At 33.8% G+C, this 25,614-nt stretch overlaps 2 protein-coding genes across 2 annotated transcripts in view; both read right to left on the bottom strand.

Annotated features, from left to right (window-relative positions):
• ssp3 (SCAPER domain-containing protein short spindle 3) overlaps positions 1-14,669 on the bottom strand; it is a 162,434-nt gene extending 147,765 nt beyond the window's left edge. The window contains exons 1-4 of the mRNA XM_085943312.1: positions 14,315-14,669; positions 6,995-7,164; positions 2,625-5,663; positions 697-979 (exon numbers count right to left, since the gene is read on the bottom strand). Of these exons, the coding sequence (XP_085799438.1) occupies positions 697-979; positions 2,625-5,663; positions 6,995-7,164; positions 14,315-14,399 (3,577 nt within the window). The 5' untranslated portion in view covers positions 14,400-14,669. The remainder of the gene's footprint in view (positions 1-696; positions 980-2,624; positions 5,664-6,994; positions 7,165-14,314) is intronic.
• A 2,913-nt stretch (positions 14,670-17,582) lies between these two features.
• On the bottom strand, positions 17,583-25,390 carry spz6 (Spaetzle domain-containing protein 6). The gene is made up of 9 exons (XM_085942991.1): positions 25,287-25,390; positions 23,768-23,923; positions 23,364-23,498; positions 22,839-22,955; positions 22,510-22,684; positions 21,737-21,843; positions 21,212-21,398; positions 19,317-19,433; positions 17,583-17,752 (listed from the first exon to the last, which is right to left on the bottom strand). The coding sequence occupies exons 1-9, from the start codon at positions 25,379-25,381 to the stop codon at positions 17,645-17,647; spliced, it is 1,197 nt and encodes a 398-aa protein (XP_085799117.1). The 5' UTR covers positions 25,382-25,390; the 3' UTR covers positions 17,583-17,644.
• Positions 25,391-25,614: the final 224 nt, after the last annotated feature.

The following is a 25,614-nucleotide window of genomic DNA, read 5'->3' as shown; positions in this document are numbered from 1 at the left end:
TAAATATGCAATTCCAACTCATTTGTCTGCATAAGTCAACATGTTTATGTTGCCTGGTTACTCTGCTAGAGCACAGAATGAGGGGAGCGATATAGCAATTATTTTATTCTCATTTTTACCTATCTTCTCTTTCTTTTGCCGTTGTGATTGCGATTGCCGCACCGATCGAATCGGATCGGAACCGTAATAATTTGTCTGCTTTCTTTAGTCTCTATCAACATCATTACTTCACCGATGAGCATCTTTATGAATGTTTACTAACAGGAATATCATCATACTCTCTTAATAATTATGAGGTACTAGCCAATGAATTGTAATGTAAAAGATCACAGTGACTTTAAGATTAATATTATAAATTTTATATAACGTTTACTTTGTATGTATGAGACAACCATGACGTGTATTCATTATACAGAATATGTATAAACAATATTTTTAATTTTTTTAAATTATTTTTCTGTTTATTATTTATTACCTATGCCCAACTATAAATTTGCTTTGAAAAAATAGGTGGTGCCCACCGCCCTACTGATATTTTAAAACATGCTATAGGGTACAAAAAGGTTGGTACCCCTGACTGACATTATTGTCATAATGCTGTCACTAATTTTACACAACATAAATACCCAGTCTTCAGTTTGTATCATAATATTATATCAAAGCAGCTAATAAGTAATAAAATCAATCCATACGAACCTGGATGTCTTGAAACTAATGATTCAAGCGTAGCCAACACATCCATCCTCTCGCCCCAACTCATACTGGATAAAATCGGTTCATATCGATCTTCCAGTGACATGTCATCGTCACCTGTGGAAACTTTATTGGTGTGCTGGTTTGAGTCTTTGCCGATATTTCCTGCATCGCGCTCAATTAGTTGATATCGAGATTGTTTTAAGCGGGATGTTTCTCTTTGGAAATCGATTGAGGTTTCTTCAGTAGTGTCTTCATCTTCCTCGCAAAGGACTTCACCGTCGGTCTGAGACAATAAAGATATTATGTAATTTTTTTACCTACTTAATAAGCCAGAATAATACTATAATATGTTTAATCGACTATGTATTGAAAATGATAGCATTAGGTACTTAAAAAGATCACATATTGTCCCAATTTTGCAATTGCAGTCAATCATACACATACGTAAAACACAGTTACGTATATATTAATGCGAATATACATTTATAGTCATAGTGGACTGCATGGGACTTAATGGGCTCTGTTGTATGTATGTTTACATACATGCCATGCGTTACCTTCCAAACACAATACCAACCAAAGTTCTGACATACAATGTTGTATAAACTGGCGTTCCACACCTTTCATGATTTTTCCAAAATCCAACATTAAATTTAATAGCGTTCATTGTCAATTTTGATGGAGACATACTAATTAATATAAAACAAAATACATAAATTTATTAGCAAGAACAATATCTGTGTTTATTTATTTCAGTGCATCTACTCTATACACAAGGCAGCTATCGAGGGTAGTTTATCATATTTATGTAACGAGGCAGTTAACACAATAACACAATAAATTTACTAAATTATACATATTTATAAACTAGGTTTATTATCATTAAAGATTTGATGTCCTCATGGGAAGAAGCGAATCGCAGCTCTGCGATGAATGTCATGTTTTAGAGAACATTGTACATATAGCACTCTACAATGCCCTAAATATGAACTTCACAGAGTACAGCTGCGAATTGCGGATATCTATGAGAATGTCGATGAATTGAAGGGTGTCCTGGCGGCTGGTAAGACGGAAGAGCTAGGCAAAATTGTAAAATTATTTAACAGAATAGGAGTGAGGACCTGATCGACGGATCCTCTTCTAGAAGAGAAGAGGCGATATGACAGCGAGTCGCAGTCAAAACCTCGGTAAAACCACAAAAAAAAAAAAAACTAAATCACTTGACACAACTAGTTAGTGAGGCAGATATTCTTGAATGGCTTAGGATTCCTGGCTGTCCCTATGACCGAGAGACCCTAGAAAAGTTTCATTTTGTGTGTCGCGGTTGCATTGAAGCACTGCATAATTGATTACTTTCTTCGCGATGAACGTACGTTTTACGAATGAGAAGTTTTCAAAATAAACCAGACTCATCTGCATTGTATACTTGTACACGGCGGACTATTGAATTTGACAATCAAATACCGGCGAATTATAGAGCTTGATTTTGTGCTTTAAACTAGTAAAAATAATGGCGGATTATATTAATACTCGGATAACCGAGAGGCGAATTACTGAGAATGTACTGTACTCAATACATAAATATGATAAGCTACCCTCGATAGCCGCTGATAGCAGCCTTGTGTATACGATAGATGCGCAGGAGAAGTAAATTTATCCAAATTACATTAAAATTTAACACCAAAGATGTTTAATGTACTTCCAGATGAAACCTTCCATTGTTTCCCTATAAAAAACACTGAAGGAAGTTCCAGTTTGACACAAGTGTCATTTTATAATCCTGAGAGTTTGTATGAAAATCAGTGCAGTATTCCCGATGCTCCATTTTTTACCTAACTTTTATATGTTGAGGGTCCATCTCTATACAATAAGGTTTTCTTGAATAATATTCATTATTTCGGCACTTTATTGTTGATTATTAAACATACCTCAGTATCATCAGTTTCAGTGTCAATATCCAGATCTGAACCCTGCTGCAACTCTTGAATCTGCTGATTGAGCAATTCCTCTTCTTCGGACAGCTTCCGCTGGTCCTCTTCTGACTGCCAATCCAGCGCCAGATCCATCTTCCTCTCGTTCTCCTCAATCTGATTGGTCATCATTTCAATTTCGTTGGCCTCCGTATCGAGGTTATCTTTATTCTCTTCATCATTGTCTCCGTCGTAAACGTCGGAGCTCTTATTCAGAGAGTTTTGCTTCAGAGAATCCCGATCGATCGATATCTCGCTAGCTGTCAATTTTTCATTCACCGACATAATATGCTCCAATGAATTCGAAGTGTAACTGTCGCTGTTCAAACTCTCCAACGAAAGATGCAAGGTGACCTTAGATTTCTCGTTGATATTAGAACTGTCAAAATTCTTCGACGGCAAAAAAGCTTTAGATTTTAAATCGCTGATACTCTCGCAATCGTGAGCTGCTTTGCAATCGCTCAGATCCTCGGAAGAAAAATGCATTTTTGTAAATTTATTTTTGAATTTTTTAGACTTTGATTCGTAATCTGTCGTATCTTGACCTTGCTTTTTCGCATACTCTAAATATTTATTATCGATAAAGTCTAATTTAAAATTCTGAAACGACCTTTTTACATCCAACCTCGTCTGTTTGAATCTGTCTTTGACATTTTTAGTTTTTAATCCTGTAACATCTGACTTTTGCCTAATCATATCCAGATTGGGCTTATTGGTACAATTTTTCTTTCCGTCGATCTTCTTCTCTTTCTTCTGCCTTTGTTCTGGTTTCTTTTTATCGACAACCTTCGATTGAACTTTCGTTTCGATTACATTATCGTTCTTAACAAAATCGCTTATCTTTGAGACACCTTCTTTGGGAGATTCGATCATGTTTAGAGTAGGCAAACTGGCTGTGGCTGACGGTTGGTTGTATCTGTTCGACCAGTGAGAGCTCGATTTTTTACTTTGACCATTCTTCGCAAGTCGTCTACTTTTCACCGTCAACCAGCCATCATTACCGCCATTATCCAAACTTCCACTGTCGTCGATAATATTAAGAACCTCAACAGAACCAGCGAAAGAAGTGTTGTAGATATTCAACTCATTCTCTGGACAAAGAGTTCTAATACTCTCATTAGACTCAACGTGTGATAATTCTACTTTAGAATTAACAATAGTTTCCGATGAACTGTACATCGAATCCAAGCTTTGAAATCCTGACGGCTGCAATAGGCGTGCTGAAGGTATAAAATCATGTTTAGTCACATCATTGCCGTCAAGATTTTTATCATTAAGATCTGTAATAACATTCGACTTGGTATTTGGCACATCTTTTTTTAAAACAAGCGTATTCGGTCTATGATTAACAACGGAAGATACCAACTTCGGTTTTATTAAATCGGGTCTATTGACTTGGGTAACTTTTGAAGAAGGGTTTCCATCAAATATTTTTCCCCTACCGACGGTCAAATTAAAAGGGTAACTCCCCGCGTTTCTGTTGGTGCTCTGTTTGACATTATTACGGTTAAGATTTTTCAGTTCTGCTTTCCTGCAAGGGCCCTGTTTAATATCGGCGATTGTTTTGCTTCTCGTCATCAATACATCAACGCTGCCGCTTTTCGCCAAAATTCTATTACTCTGCAACGGTGCATTCCTTGCCGGAACACTACTGGCAGAGACAGAGTTTTTAAGACCCGCTTTAGAATCACCAGGAGTTACTTTCGCTTGAAGAGATGTTGTTGTATTGCTTTTAGGCTTTGAAGCAGCTTGCGAGTAGGCCGGTTTTGTTAAATTGACACTCTTATCTGTGTCGGATTTCTCAGTTTTTTCAGAATCAGTTTTGATATCAACACTAGCTTCGTCAGTCTTATTTTTATTGATCACATGTATATGGGCACTTGTGGATTCGGTATCTTTTATATTATAAACTTTACTAGTATCTATTATTCTCTTTTCAATATCTTCGACTGTGACCATATCTGCCGTGTTGACATTACCCAAGTCCAAATACTTTGCAATGATCATCTGCATATTTTCAATCACAGAACCATTATTCGATACCACTATCTGCTCATTATCATTGTTCTTCTTTTCGTTCATAGCCTTCAAATGCTCATTCTCCAAAGCGTCCAAGATATCTGTCGTATGCTTAATGTGACCCGGTAAAACTTTTCTCTTAACGTCTATGCTTCTTTTTATCACAGTGTTAGGCTTATCGTTAATTTTACCAGCACTCTCGTCACCCTGGGTAAGATTTTTATTTGAATTCTTCCTCATGACTATTGCTTTACGCGGCGTGGGCAAAGATGGAAATTCTGTAGCCGTACCGATCTCAACTTTGGGTAAGTTTTCGACTCCTTCGTAAGCATCTTTCTCTTTTGCCGCTGTAAGTGTAAAAACCTCTCTGACCTTACAATCAGCTGTAGCATTTCTAACAGAACTAGAGGCCACGGCATCTCCGAGTGCTTTGATTTCTTCAGCTACAAAAACAACCTTTTCCTCTTTCTTCACGCTGTTATTTTTCTTCTCCGAATCTTCCGATTCATTTTCACCATTACTCATGACAACTCCTTCGTCAATCTTTTCCACTTTTGCATTAAAAAAAGCATTGGTGTCTCCTTTTTGTTTTGGACTCAGACATGCAGATGGAGTTCTGGGGCTGGTTTTACCATTGCTCGAACTGAGGCTGATCTTATGACAAGAGACGGGGCTAATCTTACCAGGGCACGGGCTATTCTTCCCCGATACGCATGGACTGCTTTTTCCAGATATCGATGGAGAACTCTTGCTGGACCTCGTTTTTCTGGGTTCCGGTTTGGCAGGACTAGTTTTACGGACTTCCCAGGCTAAACTGAGAGGCCTCTGCGGAGGGGGGGTGTTATCGTATTCCCATTTCAATCGGAACCACTCGCACAGAGACTTGAAGTCCCTGGTGTAGTTCTCCAAGACTAGAATCACTTCTTGGCACTCGGAAAGGTTTTCGTGAGCTTCTACCGTGCTGTATATCTCACCGACCTGAAACAGTATAAAACTCAAATTGTAACCAACCTATAGCAAACATGTTCGCAAAAAAATTTGGATGTGCAGTGTAAAAATTCTTAATCGGTGATATAGACATAAAAAAAAAACCAGTTGAGAAAGTATAGCGTTGCTAGACATTCGTAAACTTTCAAGAGGAGGTTCTTTAGACCTATAATTTTACAAATACCATTGCTCTATCTTGTAAATCTCACAAATCTAAGGAATTTAGGAGGTATTTATGGATTGATTTTTGAGGTGATTAAACATGTCATGGACAGTGTTGCGAACTTAGCATTTTTCTTGCCAGGTCTAGCATCCTTCGATAGGCATCTATCTAGCTTGCAAAAAATTGATCTATCATAATATGGCGTTTTTGCTAGGATTTGTTGATGCCTTCAACAGCTTTAGTGCTGAATTTTTTAGCAGATTAAGTTTCTGACCATCTGATAGGTATTTAATGAAGGTAGGTCGGTGATATTGTTTTTTAATTTGTGTGTGAGTCAGGGTATGGACCTAATAGGTTGAGCATGTTGCTGGCATCCATTTTTCGTAAAAAAACAAAGTCTGTTAATACAAACTTCTACCCTGTGGACGCCCATATGATCCTATTAGGATCGGACATGGTCGGAAAAAAAAAAGGTCGGTACTTGAGAAATAAAACAACAACAGGAGCATTCTTGGCCTTATAGTGATATAAGGGTATCAGATATTATAATTTAATGTGTGCTTAGGCATGTGGCATCGGTTTGACAATTATCGGGGATTCCAATCTCTGATATTACCTACGTAATTATTACTTATCGTAGGATGTTGGGTAAATATTTTTTTTTTGTCAAATTTAAAATGAGTTTCTGGGAAAATGTGGTGTGGTTTTTACCCGTATACCCACTTTTTTTTCGATAGGCAAACAAAGGTAAGTATTCAAATTTTATTTTCACAAAATCTAGCGTTTTTTCTGCCAAATAGCTTGTTTTCGTACCCTGTCTGGAATGTTTTTGCAACGACAGTTGGCAACACTGGTTATGGGTGTCTTACCGAAATGGGATTTAGTTTTACATTGTCAGAAAAATAACATGTGCGTACTTACAAACCCACAGATTTACCTTTGAATTCGGAAATATTATTTAGCGGTTAACTCGATCGAGCAATCAATTTCTAAAGGGTGCTCCCATAAAACCAGAGTTTAGTTAGAGGGAACACTGCATATAAAAAAACGTTTTTTTTATTTAATTTTGAATGCATTAAATTTAATATGAGTATAATACAACTGTCGGCCTTAACGCATCATTTGTAGCCAACTAAAGAATTCTTTGAAATGTACTTACAGCTCTTTGCAGGTTCCCGAAGAGCAGTCCCCAGTACCTGGCCTGCAGCTCCGAGCGCTTGTCTCGGCCGGTAGAGGCAGAGCGGACGCGGGCACCCGAAGACGCCTTCCCATTCTGGGGCTCCACGGGACATGAGCCACGGACTGCCTTGCGAGTTGAAGCCTTGGCTCCTGTCAAAACAGTAAAGTATTAATTTATAGGTACCTAAGCTTTAATTTAAAATATTTTTTTATTCAATGAATTATACACAAGATTTAAGAATGTAACATTCTTTATTAAACATACATAATTTGAATTTCTGAAACATACTCAGGTATATAATATATTAATCACTAATCTGTTATTACTAATTGTATCAGTAATTTAATCAATAAAAATCACCACCCGGAATGAGTTTTCTTTAAGGATTTTTTTCTAATATGTAGGTATGTTATAGATATATTTTGTACAAAAACCTGACATATTTTTAAAGAAGGACTATTATCTCAAGATGAATCCTAAAGCTTACTTGCATATAAAGCTGTAGAAGTGACAGAGTGAGAAGATAACGTTAAGTCAAACATTATGCCAAGATCCTTTACCTAAGATTGACAGTTCGACAAACTATGAATCATCATATTATATTTAATCAGAAGTCTTGAACGTGAAAAGATATTGCACATATTGTTGGTAGCGTCGCTTATAATGTTGTGGGTCCCACATTCGAATCCTGGGTCTGGCAAGTACACATATTGTTTTTCAATTTGTGTATGAGTCAGAGTATGAATGGAGCTAATAGATTAAACGAGTGGCTAACATCAATTTCTCGTAAAAAACAAAAAATGTTAATACAAATCATCACTCTGTTGCGGCCCTTATTATGATCTTCTTAAGATCGGACATGGTCAAAAAAAATTGTATTTTATCAGATAGCTTACTAATGAATTCTGCATGTGAAGGATAAAAGTAGGTACCCTCATATATGACCCTGGTTGAAAAATGAATTCTAACTACATTGTGATAAGAGTGCATATAGGAAATTCGCGATCTTGTTTGACCTATTCTACTAACGTGTCCACTATAATATTGAAATTTTCTATGTAACGGTGTCTTCTGAATGCAACAGTGATTCCATTGTAAAGACATCATCTTGAAGGAAGAAAGATCATGGGTAGAGCTCGCTTTTAACGGCTTGATGGTGTCCAGAAAGACTTGCTAGTCTGTTGGGGTCAATAACAGGAAAAGTAAAGTGGAAGATCAAGCAAAATGGAGGAGTTTGTCCGAGGTTGTAGTACCACAAAAGAAGAAAGAAGAACGACATCACCATTATAGATGTGGGTTTTTTTGCACATTGCATCTGTATAAATTATGTAATGCCAAATCTATCAATTTGTGTCAACGATGTTGAATATTTTTATAGATTGAGCATTCTATAGCTTCCCTATAAAAATTGCTAAAGCAAGTTCTAGTTTGCCATAAGTGTCATTTTTGTATGCAAAAATATACATGCTCTCTCTCATTTCAGAGTTTGAATAAAAATGAGAGGTCTCCCTTTTCTGCCTCACTTTTAAATATTTCGACTCCTTTATGGTTTTCTTCAACATCTTTGATTTGTTTATATCATTTAAAGTCTTTGGATACACAGACTCTGCCCACGATGACCGAGCAGTTTACGCGTCGGCTTATAATGTCGTGGGTCCCAGGTTCGAATCCTGGGTCTGGCAAATATGCATATTGTTTTTCTTTGTGTTTGAAAGCAGAGTATGGACCTAATAGATTAAGCAAGTGGCTAACATCAATTTCTCGTAAAAACAAAAATCTGTTAATACAGACCTCCACGCTTTGGAGGCCCTTATGATCCTATTAGGATCGGACATCGTCAAAAGAAAAAAATAGATACACAGAGCGAGTGAAAGAACTATTGTCAGTTCAGTGGAATATTAGTGCCACAAAGAAAATAAAGAAGAACGGCGTCATCATCATAGATGAGGATTGTTTATTCGTACAATATATAAGTATCGACATAACATAATAGTGATTGTCGCATTTTAGTTTAATGGTGAACTTAATAATTTTTGTACAAAATTTATAGTCTTAGAGAACGGGTGAAAAAGCCCTATACTTATATAATTAATTAACTATTTCTTTTATTCAACGAATAATTCACAAGATTTAAGAATGTACCATTCTAATTATTGAACATACATAATTCTGAAAACACTCATGAGAAAATATAGCCAATAGAAAAAATCTTTTTCGAAAAAAGTAAGACACCCGGCAGGAATCGAATCGGCGTCTCTTGGGTACGCGCCCTGTGCATTACCACTATGCCACGACTGCCATGCTTAATTGCGACAAATTTGAACTATTGGCCTTTTTAATACCTGCTCATAAGCGCTCTCTCAGTTGAGTTACGGTAGGCGATCGGTTTTTGTGTTCGATCCTGCCGGGTGTCTTTCTTTTTTCGAAAAAGACTTTTTCTATAGGTTATATTTTCTCATGAGCGTTTTCAGAATTATGTATGTTCTATTATACTTAAGTATATCTAAATTAAAAATTATTATTAGCAAAATTAAATCAAAACTAACAAATGTCATGGGCAATTTTAATTGATTGTGTTTAGTATTACAAAAAAAAACATTACAATATAATAAGTGAGTCTGCGTATTAGTTAGGTAAACAAAGCGATGATTACTGTATTACAGCACGGATAACGCAATGTTGAGATTCTCACCGAAATATATTGGATTGTATTCTTCAAACATGAAAACTAATCTATGAGACATACTGCCTCACAATGGCACGAAATAAAAATACAATCATAATAGGATGCCACCCACACAGAGGCATGTCCACATAGGAACACCGCAATATATACTCCAAACTGACTACTCAATACACCCACACAATACACTTACTCTGAGAGAATGATTCTTTATTGGTGTATAATCATAGTATTATGTGCATGTATTTGTGTACCTACTATAACCATATTTTAACATTTCTCAACTGCCCAGCCTATTATTGATCTATTTGTAGGGTTACCACAATATACATTACATATACAGTCGAACTTGGTTATTACGAGGAAGATGGGACCGACTGAATTTGCTCTTTATAAGCGTTACTCGTTATATCAGAGAATAGATAGTACAGAGTAATACACAACTAGAATTTTTCCCCGAAACAAGCATGGCATTCATAAACTAAAAAGAAGTTGTTTATTGTAATGAACGCTGGTAGGTACCTAATGACTTCACAAACCTTGGATTTTTTACATATTTCAACCATATGCGTGGATAATTTTTCAATTTTGTCAGCGAAAACACCAATTAGGTACTTAGACAGTTAGCTAGTTGTCATAAACGTAATCCGATCCCAGCGGCATCGGTCTACGGTCGGATTTTATTACTTAGGGTCGAAAATGTTTTTAAACGATCGACACATTAATAGTTTTAAGAAAATTTTTGACGATATTTTAGCTCGGTATATTCGATAAGTTGCTCGTTATAACAGTAAATGTATGGAGAAAATCATAAAATAAAATATCAACGAATGTTTCCTCATTACATCCGAGATCTCACTATATCTGTGATCGTAATAACCGAGTTCGACTGTATATTATAATTTTATATTAAAAATTCCAATTTTAAAAACATTATTTTGAAGTCGATGACAGATAAATAAAACTAATGAAAATGGCATTTCTGTCATTTGCATTATGCACTGAAAAAATAATTATTAATTACGCATGCACAGTGACGTCCTATGGGGGTAGGCAAATGAGAAGAGACCGCTATCTAAATCTGCCTAAGGGAGGCACTTTGGCTAGAGACGTCAATGGGTGCATTTATACTTATATTGTGGTGGTTCCTTAAAATAGTGGGGAACCGTTTGCAAAACACGAAAAACATTTATTGTACAGTTATAAAAGACATTTTGGCCATTTGGATGACTCCGTTAATTATTAATTGTGGAAATCATACTTCTATGTACTTACGCACAACATTTGCAGTGGTAGAGGTAAATCATTCTACAGTGGCACCATAGGCGATTCGCAGGTGTATTGGCATTGCTTGCTACAATTTCAGTTTCAATGTTAGCAAACAATACCACTACAACTGCAAATTACTTATGCCGTATCCATGATACCACTGTAGAATAATTTACCAATAAAATAAATGATGATGTGATTTAGAACCTACTTTATAGGGGGACTTTAGGCAATCTTTTCTATTATTTTACATGAGACACATACTTAAATTATAGATGTCATTATACAGTTCCTAATAATAAACAAATATTTAGATATAATTTCTTACATCATTTGATGGATTTTCTACCTAGTTCTTAATAATTTAGAATAATTTTATATTGAAATTAATGTTTTACAACGGCCGTACTTAGGCTACACGGACAGCAGACACAGCCACTAACGACAATCTGTTTTTCAATCTTGTGTATATTCAGTACTTATTAAATAAAAAAATGTTATAGTGTTTTAAAAATTGTTATAGAAATAAAAACATTTTTGTGACAACCCTGCCTTCAGTACAAGTCAGGTTTATAATTTCGATTTGATTCAAATGTGAACTGCTCTTTTGATGAATATAACAGAAAAATGAATGCACAAAAAAGCCTACCAAAATCATTGTTTTCCAATGTTCACTGCGTACTGGATAATTTAAATAAAGTAAGGGTGTTTTTAAAGAATCATCAACTATTCGTAGCCATTCATTCTACCACTACTCAGCAGGTGGCAAGAGGAAGGAGATGGGGAAGGACATCACAGATTCCCACACTCTGGATCCAAATCTAACCTTACTATTTAATAGAATTGGACTGTTTATTTGTTTGTTTGTAAAAACTACTGGACCAATATTAATGAAACTTGCATGGCTTATAGACTACATTTTTGGTACAAAGTTATTAGATTTTTATCTTCTTCTAGTGTTTTAAACATGTAACCTTCTTCTAATGCTTCAAACATTTAATCTTCAAAAAAAAATTAATGTTACCACCAATCTGAAACCTTTACTAATAAATTCCACACGGCCAGTTTCCAGATAGGCATGCGAATAAACATGGGCATTGTCGATAAGCTTTTCGAGATAATTGACTTTGAACATTTTATTATTCGATATACCTTCAACTCTTGATATCTAAAAAGAATCAAAATAAATTAAAAAAAAAAAAACAAAGAAACTAAAGCACGTCTCGACACCTCCCCCGTATAAGGTCGAAACTGCAAAATGTAACTTTTCATTACTTACTTAGTATGATTTTAATAAATTTTAATGACACCACAACGTTAATTTAAATGGTGGAATTGTAATTTTTTAGTTAAGTATGCCTATAAAGTATTCATTAAATTTTTGTTTTTTTTTCGATATCATCGTTTTATTATCTTTAAAAATATTTAATAAAAGGCAATTAAGTCAAAATAGTCATAAACACAGTTCCGATCTTTTAAGTAGAAGTTGTCGATCTGTCAAATATTCAATACCATAAATTACACTCGAGCAAAAGCGGATACAAACTCAATAAAATTTCCTAATCAAATAAATTGATCCTTATTTTAATGAAAAATAAAGCTCAGAAAAAGCAGCTGTCCAATCACGTGTATATTTACCCTATCGCAGTTTATTATGATGAAAATAAGTAAACATAATATAAAACTACAAACAACTAACAAAAGATTACAAGAACTATATTATAAAAATAAATGACTATGTTCTTATTTGATATGTCTTAATGATTACTTGTCTTTTGTTACCTAATACTAAGCTATTTTTTTAATCTATTCAACTCAATGTCAAACGCAAGTCGCTCCCACACTAAAATGTCAAGATTGTTAACACTTCAATTTAATTCACTATCATTCAGTTTAATGAAACAACGATTGGCGGTGACTACTTACAACAAAATAATTGGTAGAATTCACAACACCGCCCACTAAATAGGTGAACGCAGTGCGCTTCTGATCCATGTGTCACGGGTGCGAGTCCCGTTGGCCAGGTAAAATTCATATTCTTAACACACTAAGAAAACATGCATATACCCACTAGAAAAAATCTTTTTTTTTTTTTAAAAAATACTTCACCCAACGGGACTTGAACCTGTAATCACTGCTCACGCCAGTGTGCTTTGTATGTTATGCTATATTCTCAAATCTTGTGAATTGTTCGTTGTGAATCTTGTGAACATTCCAAATTCAAAAAAACTAGAATTAAAAAAAGTATTTGTCTTATAATCAATGCAATAGGCCAATACGGTAATATACTTTTAACGATATTGTCCAGAGGTCAAAAATGATCTAGATGTATAATAAGGACAACTAAATAAAACGGTAATTGTGCCGCAGATGCCGACATGAGCTTTTTATATTATTTTTTTTACGTAAACAGTTTATTTCATGTAGACAATTAGGTATAACAAATACCTTTTTCTGTCAGAGCATAGGTTTTTCGATCCAATAATTATTGTTAATTTTAAATTTTAAATTTTCATACATTTTGGTGCATAATTATCACAAACTAATATAATATTAAGTTAGGGTAGGTTAGGTTAGGTTTGGTTTGGTCTAAAAAAAAAGTTATAAAATCTCATGACGGCATCTGCGGCACATTTACCAATAAAATATTCAAGAGTGACCCGTCAATTTCACCCTAACATACTTTTTGGTTCAAAACATGGACCATACATTCAGGAGGTTCAAAAAATTTTAGGTAACAAAACACAGCATGGAAAAATGCATGTTGGCCATAACGAACAGGAATCAAAAAATAAATAAATGTGGAAAAGAACAAACAAAAGTGACAGACATAATACTTGAAGTGAAGATGGGCTGGCCATCATCAAAAGAAAAAAGATCATCTTTGAACAAATCACATCAGCCAGTGGTAGGTACATAATTGGTGAGATAATCAAGTTATTGTTCATCTAAATATTCTAAATATTTGACTGTCTACATAATTAACTCGACAAGTTACCTACTGCACTATAGGTAGGTAATTTTTACCTACTATTTTCCTACCTATGTACCTTATTCTTTTCTGTTTCAAAATTAGAAGTGCATTGATATTTTAATTCTCTCACCAAACAATAACATTTCACCAAAAATCTAGGATTTAATAATACCTATGGATTTTGTTGTTTTTTTTAATGTTCTCAAACACATGTAATATGTGACAAAACCATAAAAGATTGTGAAACAAAATGAAGATTAATGAAGTGTCAAACTACGTTTGACAGCTAGACATAATAATTTTATTGTTCCTTCAAAAAAAAAAGAATTGTCAATGAGCTCATGAAATTTTGTTGAATAATGTCACATTTTACCTGGAGAATCAACGGAAACGTGAAAAGCGACGATATTTCTTGCTTCTCTGCCCTCCTCCTGAACCAATTGCCTCATTTCTTCCATATTCGCTAACTATTATTGCACATAAAGCTCATCCTAAACTAAAAACAAACACAAAGGATGACATCACTCCAGACGGTTGCCTTCGTATAATTTATTTAGAAAAGCTGCGAACAATACACGAAAGCAAAAATAAACTTCATTAACTCAAGCACTTGTTACATGTTGAAGATAAATATTGAAAGATTTCAAAATCGCGACAAAATTGTTTACATGAGACATTTACTATGAAAACACGCAGCTGATAACGCATCTGTCAAAATTTATTCAATCTTTACCACATGAAAAAAATCCGTTTGCATTTTCGTTAGTCTGGTTTCGAACCAACTTGTCGGTAAAGCAGTTTACTGTTAGCAAATAGTTAGCTAATGATAACATTATATTTTAAATACCTAGATGTCTATAATAGTAAATATATATTATAATAATTTACTGATTACTTAGGACTTTTCTTATAAAATTTAACTCTTCTAACTGCCTAATAGTCTAGAAAAGATTTTGTTATATACCTAACATATTAATCATCGTTGTTTGGCAGATATCCAAATTTCATATAAGCCAGTTTCACTATTTTTAGAAAATAAAACCAACATGAAAAATTTGAAGAATGTTTTCAAGTGATTAAAATTGGATCCTGGCCAGTTAATTATGAATCACATTTTTAAGCTTTCACCATAAAATTTGAAAATACAAAATGAATTTATAAAAATACCTAATCTGTTATGAGCAAGTCACTATATAGATAGCTTATATACCATCATAAATGGTCAGGTGTTAGAATTTATAGCTTAGCACATCTCAGTATAAGCAATATGAAATTATAATGTCAAAATGATAGTATGTGGCGCCCTCACTCAGCAGACAACTTATACTGGTGGATCTATAGTAATAACTAGATAATATTATATGATTGGTAATTTATTGTATCAGAGGTAAAGGATGAAGTGACAATATTATTATGGAAACTCAAAGTCATAACCATACAATATGAATAAATTACTTATTATTCCATTTAGGTGTGTAGCACTCAACGACCTCGGGTCTTGTCAGCATTATTTCGACAACATAACAGCAAGTCGTTTGTACTTAATTAGGGTGAAGCGTAGAGCTATGCTGGCCTTACAAGGAAAAGGCAATTACTCACAAAATTTGTGAAATTAAGTTATGAATGCCATCCGTTAGATAATTTGGAAAGCTATATATTCTGTTCGTTTTAAAATCAGTATTATCAATAAAATACCGTTAAAATCCTTAGTGAAAAAATGAATATCTGCTAAAATAATACACATTTCTTAGCAAAAAGGCAGTAATTGCTCCAATTTGTTGCAGTTACAGCTTGTTTATTATTTTTTTGTTTGTATTTTAACATCCTACTAATAAAAAATATCACCATTTTTTTAATAATTCACAGTACTAAAATTTGAAAACAAACACAATATGTCATTTATCTCAAAAGTGTGTGAGAGTCAGTTACTGCCTTCTTCCTTGGAATGGCAGTATGGTAGTTCTACGAGGTACATCCTGCGGTATAACATGATTTAATGTATGCACAGTGCTCGAATTGGAATATTTTACGAACCGGAGCACTTGATAATTTTACAAAAATATTAACATAGTAATATAATTGCATGTGTATTTTATAAAAATAAATGTTTTAGATTTTTTCGTTATATGACAAATCTAGCTTGGACGGTCAAATTAATATGTCTACGAGATGGAGCGATAATTTTGGGAATTCTATGAACCAGAACGGCGCTACGGTGCGCTCCGGTCATTTCAAGCCCCGTATGCAATTTAATATAATATTTAGAGACAATAATTATTATTATCTAGTACAAAAAAGGACTATGAAAAAGTGAAACAAAAACATTGTTTAAAGCATTTTATTATATTTGCACATTTTATTATAATAATATAAATTAAATAAATAATAATAATTAATGTTAGTACAAGACTTAAATGTCAACATTCCCAGCCTTATCCAACCAAACCACAGTATTATGTTATTTTACCCAAAAATACAATAGCTTAAAATTATTTTCCTAACAATAAAATAATTTTTCTTAAATTTATTCGATAATACAATCTAAACAGTAATTTTTTATTTATCTTTTAGTATATTTACAATGATTTATAATATGTTTTTTTGGAAACAGTTCCCTACGTTATACAATATCAATTCAGTATGGAGAAATAGCCACTACTTACCTAACAACAGGCCTATTCTAACATACCACTTAACATAAAAAAAGAGCTAATTGTGATTAATATTTCACATTTATCACTTTACGTATTCTGGTGGTTAATTATGTAAAAAAGTAAACCGTCTGATGTGTCAAAAGGTGATATCTTTTAACAGCCTCTCACTTGACCGTGATAAGTTTGAAAACGAGATTGATTATGTAAATTTTACATTTTGAGAATTGAGATACAAGATCCGACTGTTATGCTGCAATCGCAATGACATGACTAAGAAAATTGTAGGTTATGTTGATATGTCTGACATGTCAATACAAAATTCTTATGTTCGGTCTTATCTGCTTGGGTTCGACAGTATTCGAATTTGACCGACATGTCTACCAACCTAAATTCTTGCTGTATTATGAATTAGATATAGCCGCCGGTAACGGTTTAATAGTTTAGTGTTAAGAATACCTTCCATGCTAATTTGGAAGAATGTAAATAACGGAAACGTGCTACAGTGATAACGTTAAGAATAGACCTGCAAGACCCACTATATTCGTATATTATATACATACAATATAGTCGGCATTGTTATGTACCTACATATTAATTATTATTAACTAGACACTGTACTTAAAACTAATTGAAAATACAAATTAAATATAAAATTAATGCTCCTAAAATATACGTCAATACTTAATTAGTTATGAAATCATTACCTACTTGTACATAAATAAAAGGCCATTATTTTTTTTCAACATACATAATTGCAATGCCCCATAAAATCATTGTAGATATTAATTTATATTTTTTGGCTATTAATAAAATTTCTGTGTTCTTTTCTATGTCAAAAATATATAATTATTAATGATTTCATTAAAACGTTTATAGAATTTGTCCTAAAGAAACATATAAAATGAGTTATACTAAACTCAAAATGTTATATTGCCAGACATATTTATAATTCTGTAGATAATTAATTTTATTGTAAAGCTAGTTCTTCATCCACTTTTATGTGAGGATCTATTAGGAAATCAGTCGTTATTTTCAACATCGTTTTGTCTTCAAAGATCTGGGCTGGTGGACTTCCTCCGAACATATCTCGCAAAATAGTCTGGTCTCCAGCACTTGCACGAACCGGGTACTAAGAACCAGTCGTAATAGAGGCGAACCTAAAAAGAATTATATAGATAAAGTAAAAGAGTAGTCATGATGATTTAGTCTCAAAATTATCATTTTTTATTGATAATACATAATTTTGGAACAGCCTCAGAAACACACAAAAACCTTAGCGATGGTGCCCACAGACGCGTCGGGCGCGCGAAGTCGGCGAATGCAGTGTTTATTCATAACCATAATCACACGTCTCTTCCCGCGCATTACCCTTCACCTATGTTATAAGCGGCCCAAGCAGCACAAAATAAATATTATTACAGCGCCTCTCATAACAAAGCAATAAAAATATTATATTATTTCGGGGCTTGTAATTAAAATTTACGACGACATTCTTCAACCAGCGATAAACTGAACACGCAATAAAATAAAACAATGACTTCTCTGTAATTAAATAATTGCTTTCCGCCCGTCGATCGACAATGCCTCGCGCAGCGTGTTTTTGCTCACTGTGGTCAATGAATGGACTCCATTGTATTTTCTTTCATTCGTATCGCCGAGAAGCGGTGATTCGCGAAAAAACGATGATTCATGCGGCGCGCGCGTATAATGCGTCGCCATATCCAGTGGGCGCTGGCGTATTTGATTACGTTGTATTTTCAATGATTTATGCGCCACTTGTAGAAATTTTGCGCGAGTGCGGCGCCTGACGCGTTCTGTGGGCACCATCGCTTAGACCAAGCAGGGTTTGAACACAAAACATTAACTTATGCTTGAATTCCAATCAGTTTTAAAAAAATTCAGGATTTTTCTAATAGGTAGATATATTTTAGAGACTGCTCCAAATAATGTGTTTTCGATTACCTCAGTAGTAAATAAAAAAATATAATATTTAATTTATTTTAACCATGCTCCTATAAGCTGAGCTTATGGATCTCCTATAAGTCGTCGCTGTAGGATTGGTTTGTCGAATAGACCAAATGTCAAATGTTCAGGAGACGAAAAACAAATTTGATTATCCTATATTTAAATATATGAAGGTATTTAAATTGTTGTTTTTACAGCATATGAATGCTGTTTTCATTACAAAGCAATTTAAAGAAAAGGATGGTTCTGGTTCATTTAGATACAAAAAATCATTCTGCATTCAAAGGTTGATTTCGACAAAAACGGATATTCGACAAACCAATCCTATAGCGACGAAGTGGTAGTTATATTAACAAACACGTTTTTTCGAGGAATGGATGTTAGCCATTGAAAACACACAATCCACATATTTTTTGACAACCGACTACCCACGGCTTCAGAAATGGCCACTGCACCAACTCAGCCAAAATGCGTAATTACAAAACATTTTTGTTAATTCCTGACAATATTAATTGTCATAAAATTTTGGTTTACAAATCTTAACTAAAGCAATATTAGGTCGTTTTATAAATTTTTATGTAGCAGTCATGAAAAATGGTTAACATAATATTTTTTTAAGATTGAAACCAACATAAAATTTTTGAAGTGATTATTTAACTATTTTTAATGATCTTTTACATTGTTTGAATTCAAAGGAAAGATATTGGCCAAGAAGCAGTAAACATGTATTATTGTTTGATTTAAAAAAAAATATACCTGGAAGCATCCTAATTCATCGTGCCCATCACAGTGTGGAGGTTTATCGGTGGTGATCAGAGTATCATCGGGAGACGCTTGAAGGCCAGCTCTCTTCTGCAGGTATTGTTGGTATGCCTTGGAAACAGAAAGTTATAACTTCAGTGAAATTATCAATATATTGGAAATTTTTTCAGGGCTGTTTGCATATTAACCCCAACTCTGACTATAAACTGAAATCAAATATTTAACTATTTCTTTTATTCAACGAATAATTCACAAGATTTTCAGAATGTACCATTCTGATTATTGAACATACATAATTTTGAAAAACACTTTCTGAGAAAATATAATATTATAACCAATAGAAAAAATCTTTTTGAAAAAAGTAAGGGAATCGAAACCTGCATCTTTGATTTAGAAGAACGCTGATGAATAGGTATTAAAAAGGCCAATAGTTAAAATTTGTCGCAATTAGTATGTCACTGCATAACATATAGGTAAATGCGACGGACGGGGCGTAAACCCAGGAGATGCAGGGTACGATTCCCTGCCGGGGTAGCTTACTTTTTTCAAAAAGATTTTTCCTATTGGTTATAATATATTTTCTCAGAAAGTGTTTTTCAAAATTATGTATGTTGATATCAATTAAATGTCAATATTCGATTTGAATGTAATACTACCAGCGGGTCTAATCTATATAAAAGGCGACTATTGACCGCTAACGTGCTAACTTGTGTATTTATTACATACATTTTGTATTGAAATATTATAACTGTAACAATCATTTAGCCGTTTAATCAGTTGACACTGTCTCTCTCTCACTCTCTCTCTATTGCTCATGCTCTAAATTTTAGTACAGCCAAGGGGCATGCCGTTAAAATACAGCATTTATTGCAACAATTAATACCAACTAATTGTAATTGTTACAATTAGTGCTAAGAATTCGATACAAACATACTCTAGTTAGCGGTTTTAGCGGACAGCCTTTTGTATAGAATAGACCCGCTGAGCAATCTTTACAGCAAATTTAGAGAAATTTTACATTTTTAAATACCTACTGTTAATTTAAAATAGTTATATTAAAAAGAAAATTTTTTTTTAAATTTAAAGATAAAGGTACCTACTTATTAGCAGGGGGCTACATGTATTGCAGGCTGTATAAATAGACATTTTCATGAGAAATGGTTGTTAGCCTTTCGCCCAACTCATTTGATCCCTGCACTGGATCAAATACATATTTTTGATAAACAACATTTTATTAGACTAGCCACGGCCCAATCCTATGACCAACAATTTCATACCTATCTATACAAAAATGGCTATTTTACCAACTAGTCCAACACAGGTTCAAAAATAATTGTTATAAAATGTGCATTACTTGAAACACTGTTATAACATTGCATGTTCTATAATGATAACCTTTTTTTTTGCTTTTCGGCAAGATTTTTGAATAATATTCATAATACACTATTTTTAAAATTTTAGAAATGTCATTTATTTTAGAAAATAAAAATGGGTTTGATTCTAAATATACTCAATTTTATAAATAAATTCTATTTACATAATATTTATATCGAAATGACCTTTGGTATGGTCACAATAACGACAAGTTATTTTTAATTAATTTAAATTCCTTTTTTCATTTAGTTCTATCTTGGACTTACGGAAGTTATTTATATAGACTATTTACGAAGATTCTTTGTTAACCAATACCTAACTCAAACCACTAAGCATGCTCTGGATGCAAACATGCATTGAAAAAACATAGAACTTGAGACCCTTAGATTTAAAAACAGGTTAAGTAGGTACTATATCAGTGCTGGAGCTAGGGAAATAGACTAGATATTCCAATAGTATATTTTATAAAAATGTTAGAGAATAATATTATTCAATTGATATGCAATAATATATACCTGGAAATCATGCACTGGAGGAGGTGTACTAGCTGATGATGAAAGTGGGGGTCTTGGTCTGGATCCTCCGGCGGCGGGAGCAGCAAGAACAGCTCGAGGATAATGGAGTTCAGCCACCAGAAGAGAAGCCCATCGAGGAGACGACAAACAACCTCCTTCTAAATAATGGCACCGGGACTGCATACATCTGAAAATATCACAAAGATAAAATAATGATATTCATATTCTTCGATTCTTTCTTTTTCTTTCGACCATGTCCGATCCTAATAGGATCATATGGGCCTCCACAGAGCAGAGGTTTGTATTAACAGATTTTGTTTTTAACGAGAAACGGATGGCAGCCACTTACTCAACCTATTAGGTCCATACCCTGACAGACAAAAATTGAAAAACAATATGTGTACTTGCCAGACCCAAGTATAGTCGTTACACGGTGTTATAGTCCAACACTTAAGCCGTGCGGCCACCGATCAGTTGGCAATAATAATATAATAATAATTGTATGAATTATTTTAAGCTAATTACCTTGTGACTTCGATGGTTTGTGTGAAGTAGCCTTCATATGGAATTTGAACAACGTATCTCCATACACCTTGATAATTTTTAGCAAATACTGGGGTTGCGTATTCCACCTATGAGAGAGAAATATATTATGTAAATTATTAGTATGTAGGTGCTATGCCAACCAAATATCAAAATTCATACATAATTATAATATATTGGGTACTGTTACACCCCCGAATGGTCCCCATTTGGGGATGTCTCCTCTGTGGATCAAAGAGGCCCGAACCATTATCAAGCCGACGCATAGTAAGGGTTGATTGCGAGAATAAATAGAATGAATATTTCTCTGAGCATGAAAGTATTAATAAAACATGATACTTCATATTATTATGTTTGTTTCGCTAGATCGTTTCACGACTAGTGTACAGCATTAATAAAATGCTAAAGACAGCTTTCCGCTGACAATCTTGCTTGTGTTATTTGCAATTTAACACAATTTTTTCCCTAACAATGATGGTTCATTGTATTAACAAACATCTTTTAGGTCTGTAACACTGATTTACAGCGTTTTTATTTCAGTCCGATCCTGGCAAATAAATCTCAGAGCACAACCGTTAAGCTTGTTACTTAATGATACTACAAAGTAAAATAAAATTAAGGTTTTTCCTTAGATTCATCTAAGCTGATATTCTTGGGATCATATTATTTTTATCTATTGGCTTGTTAGACAAAATACTACGACAGAAAAAGAAGGTAGTTTTTTAATTGATTTTAATTAATTATTGTTTGCGTACCTTTGCAGGACAAGGAGTCGGAGGTCCATCATACCGTGGAGGTGGTGCTCCTCCCTGCGGTCCGGGTGGTGCTTGTCCATTCTGAGGAGGCTCGTCTCTTCTTTCTGCCGCAATAGGATTAGGTTCTCTTGTAGAACTGCTTTCTCCGTTTATCGCTCGATACAGCATACAAAACCTGTGAAATATATTGTAATAGCTTTGATAAATTATTGGTATATGGATTTGCATAATTTGATTACCATTAGTACATATCTCTGTTGACATAACATATTTTGCAAAAAAATGTCCCATGGTTTACCTAAACAATCTAAAAAAATATTTATGCTTACACGCCGCCTCCATCACAGAACTTTCTGGCCTCTCTCTTTGAGTCGATGTCTCTGTGTTCTGGACCATCTTCAAGAGGAGCTTCTCGCTTTTCTCTCTCTCCATCATAGGGATTAATTCTAAAAATCAATAATAAAAACATAATATGTGCCATCTATGAACAAACAATAGAATAATATTTTAACATGATTACCAAAGAGAGATAATGAAACATTGACATTATTTATTAAAATTTTGTTACTTGTAATGTTGATGGATCAAATTTAATGACTGATTCAAAATGGCGATCTGCAAAAAACTGTTTATTGTCATACTGAAATTGTATTATATCACTGACAAGATAATTTAAATTAGCACTAGGATCACAAAGGTAGCAGAACAAGTGACATTTATGTTTCTATCTTAACAATAATAGGGTATTAAACGTTAGCATTGATTCATTGCAATAATTGAATTGACAATTTTAACATTCAGTTGATCATTCGCATTGAACGACTCATTTTTCGTATTATATAATATGTTCTTACTCATTATGACCGAATGAATCCAAAGATTCTTCGGCTGCCGTCTGAAGCTGTGCTACTCGTGGTAAAGTGTCGTCAGCTCTCAACACTGGCAATGTCCGAGACAAAAACTTCAATGTCTGGTTTCGAATAAGATCACTGGAAGTAGAAAAGATCGATGTTACACCATATTACAATTTCATATTGTTATATTTTTATTGTTTTATTATACACAACAGCAAATTTAATATTAAAAAGGTTTTTAGATTCATTTCAATAAAATTCAAATACATATTACTGCCATCTATTAATCTGTGCCAATATCTTTAAATCGTATAATCAATCAAAGAGGGATGAAGGTGTCATTTTTATTATTAAACTAGATAAGATAAATTATTGTCTATTAAATTTGAAACATTACTACTTACAATGGATAAGGTTCTCCTGTGCTCCCTTGTCCCATAGGATTTCTTGGAATGAGACCTCGGTTTAAATCGCCACACAGGTTATGAGGAGAAGCCCCTAATTTCTCCAATAGTCCAGGACAGTCCGCCTGGATGTGGCGGTAAGGTGGAGGTCTGACCCTGAAATAAGGAAGGATATTTTACTCAGATTATAATAGTAATTAGCACCGATGGAAACACGGTCACACATTCTAGCTGTTTGGTTGTTAGCAATACATTAAATAGTCTGATAGTACCTACCGTTAATAATTATTACTATTATATCACCGATTTCCCTTTATTGAAACACTAAGTCATGTCTCAGTAAATGTCGGAACAAAATAATTAGATCTCAGTGGCGAAGGGTGGAGGTAGGCTGTTAAGATTCGCTATAAATAGTGCACACTAAACTTTGTTAGGCATTTGTATTTATTTTTATTGAACTAAGACTACAATTTACAGATGGTGTTAGTTAGTTTTTAAAAATCAATTAAACCCTGCCTAAACGAAACCATAATAGATTTGGTCTAATTTGGGCGATACGACAAAATTGTGCACACTTTTTCATTCATAGTTATTTGTTTTCGTTGGATTAAAACTACATATTAGACATATTGTTGGTTAATTTTTTTAATTCATTAAGCCCTGCGTAAACCAAACTAGAATAAATAAAAAATATTATTCTATCTATAAAATACTCAAAGTTATGTATGATTTAATTGCATAATTTTAGATATTTTATAGATAGACATGTATTTTTTGACTATTATCTATTATGGCTTGGTTTCTCAGGGTTTAATTGAATTTTAAAATCTAACCAACACTATCTGTAAATTGTAGTCTTATTTCAATGAAAACAAATATGTATGTCTGAAAAAGTTTAATGTACACTATTTATGGCGGATCTTAACAGCCTACCTCCACCCTTCGCCACTGTGATCTATACAATACGATCTTGATAGAAATCATAATATTATAATATTGAGATTAAGTTTAGTAAAAGAACAATCCATGAAGAGAATTATTACTATGCCATCTGTTGGTTATTCTCAGTGGCAGCTCGTGGATAAGATATCTGGGGGTGCTGCGTTGATTAAAAATTTAAAAAATCTTTATTTGGATTACATTAATTTACTATTCACATCAAAATTAAATATACATTATTAATTATATTAATAAGTAATTAAAATAAAGAACTTTTAACAATGTTAATAAATCATTAAAGCTATATACACCGTCGGGCCTGCAGTACCGATCAAGCTCCCAGCTGCGTGCCTCGCTTCCCGCACCCCTCCAGCACCCATTCCAGCATATTAGTTTGAAAACGGTACTGCAGTACCGCGGTATATGATAATTATTGGATATATCGACGCGCGGGCGAGCTTAATTCACGCATTTCATTTTTCTCAATTTGCTTGGGGGTGCTGCAGTTCCGCAGTGCACATGGACAAGCCGACACTGGTTATTGTTAAAAATAATTTGACAATTAAATGATTGTACAAACCTTGGGGGTACGGCACTAGGTGACTCTACAAACGCATAATATCCTTCTGGAGGACTCTCAGACGTTACTTCGCTTTCTTCTGCTAAGCAAAGCATAACTGTTCCTAAGATCTGAAAAAAAATATATAAGTACATAAATTATTATTGATGAAACAGATAATAACTTTAAAGCATTGTAATGTGAATTAAAAGAAAAGTGATTAATAGCTTTTTTCAATATCACAGTGAGTATGTAGGTAATATTTTTCTGAATTAGCATAAGAATTTTTGTCTACATTTCTATAAGGCAGGGATGGCCAGTGCGTCGACCGCGAAGGTATTTTTGGTCG

Source organism: Rhyacophila brunnea, unplaced genomic scaffold (genome assembly GCF_057557595.1).
Source record: "Rhyacophila brunnea isolate RB1 unplaced genomic scaffold, BYU_Rbru_1.0 scaffold_15, whole genome shotgun sequence".
In the NCBI taxonomy this organism is placed as follows: Eukaryota; Metazoa; Arthropoda; class Insecta; order Trichoptera; family Rhyacophilidae; genus Rhyacophila; species Rhyacophila brunnea.
The sequence above is the reverse complement of the archived record's forward strand: the minus strand, read 5'-3'. Positions and strand labels throughout refer to the sequence as shown.

Bases quoted from the DNA above. Each gene is read 5' to 3' on its own strand.
- spz6 (XM_085942991.1), bottom strand. From the start codon at position 25,381: ATGCTTTGCTTAGCAGAAGAAAGCGAAGTAACGTCTGAGAGTCCTCCA. The intron at 23,499-23,767 runs GTAAGTAGTAAT...TTCTACTTCCAG, and splicing joins ACAGGAGAACCTTATCCATT to TGATCTTATTCGAAACCAGA. The intron at 21,844-22,509 runs GTACGCAAACAA...TCTCTCTCATAG, and splicing joins CGACTCCTTGTCCTGCAAAG to GTGGAATACGCAACCCCAGT.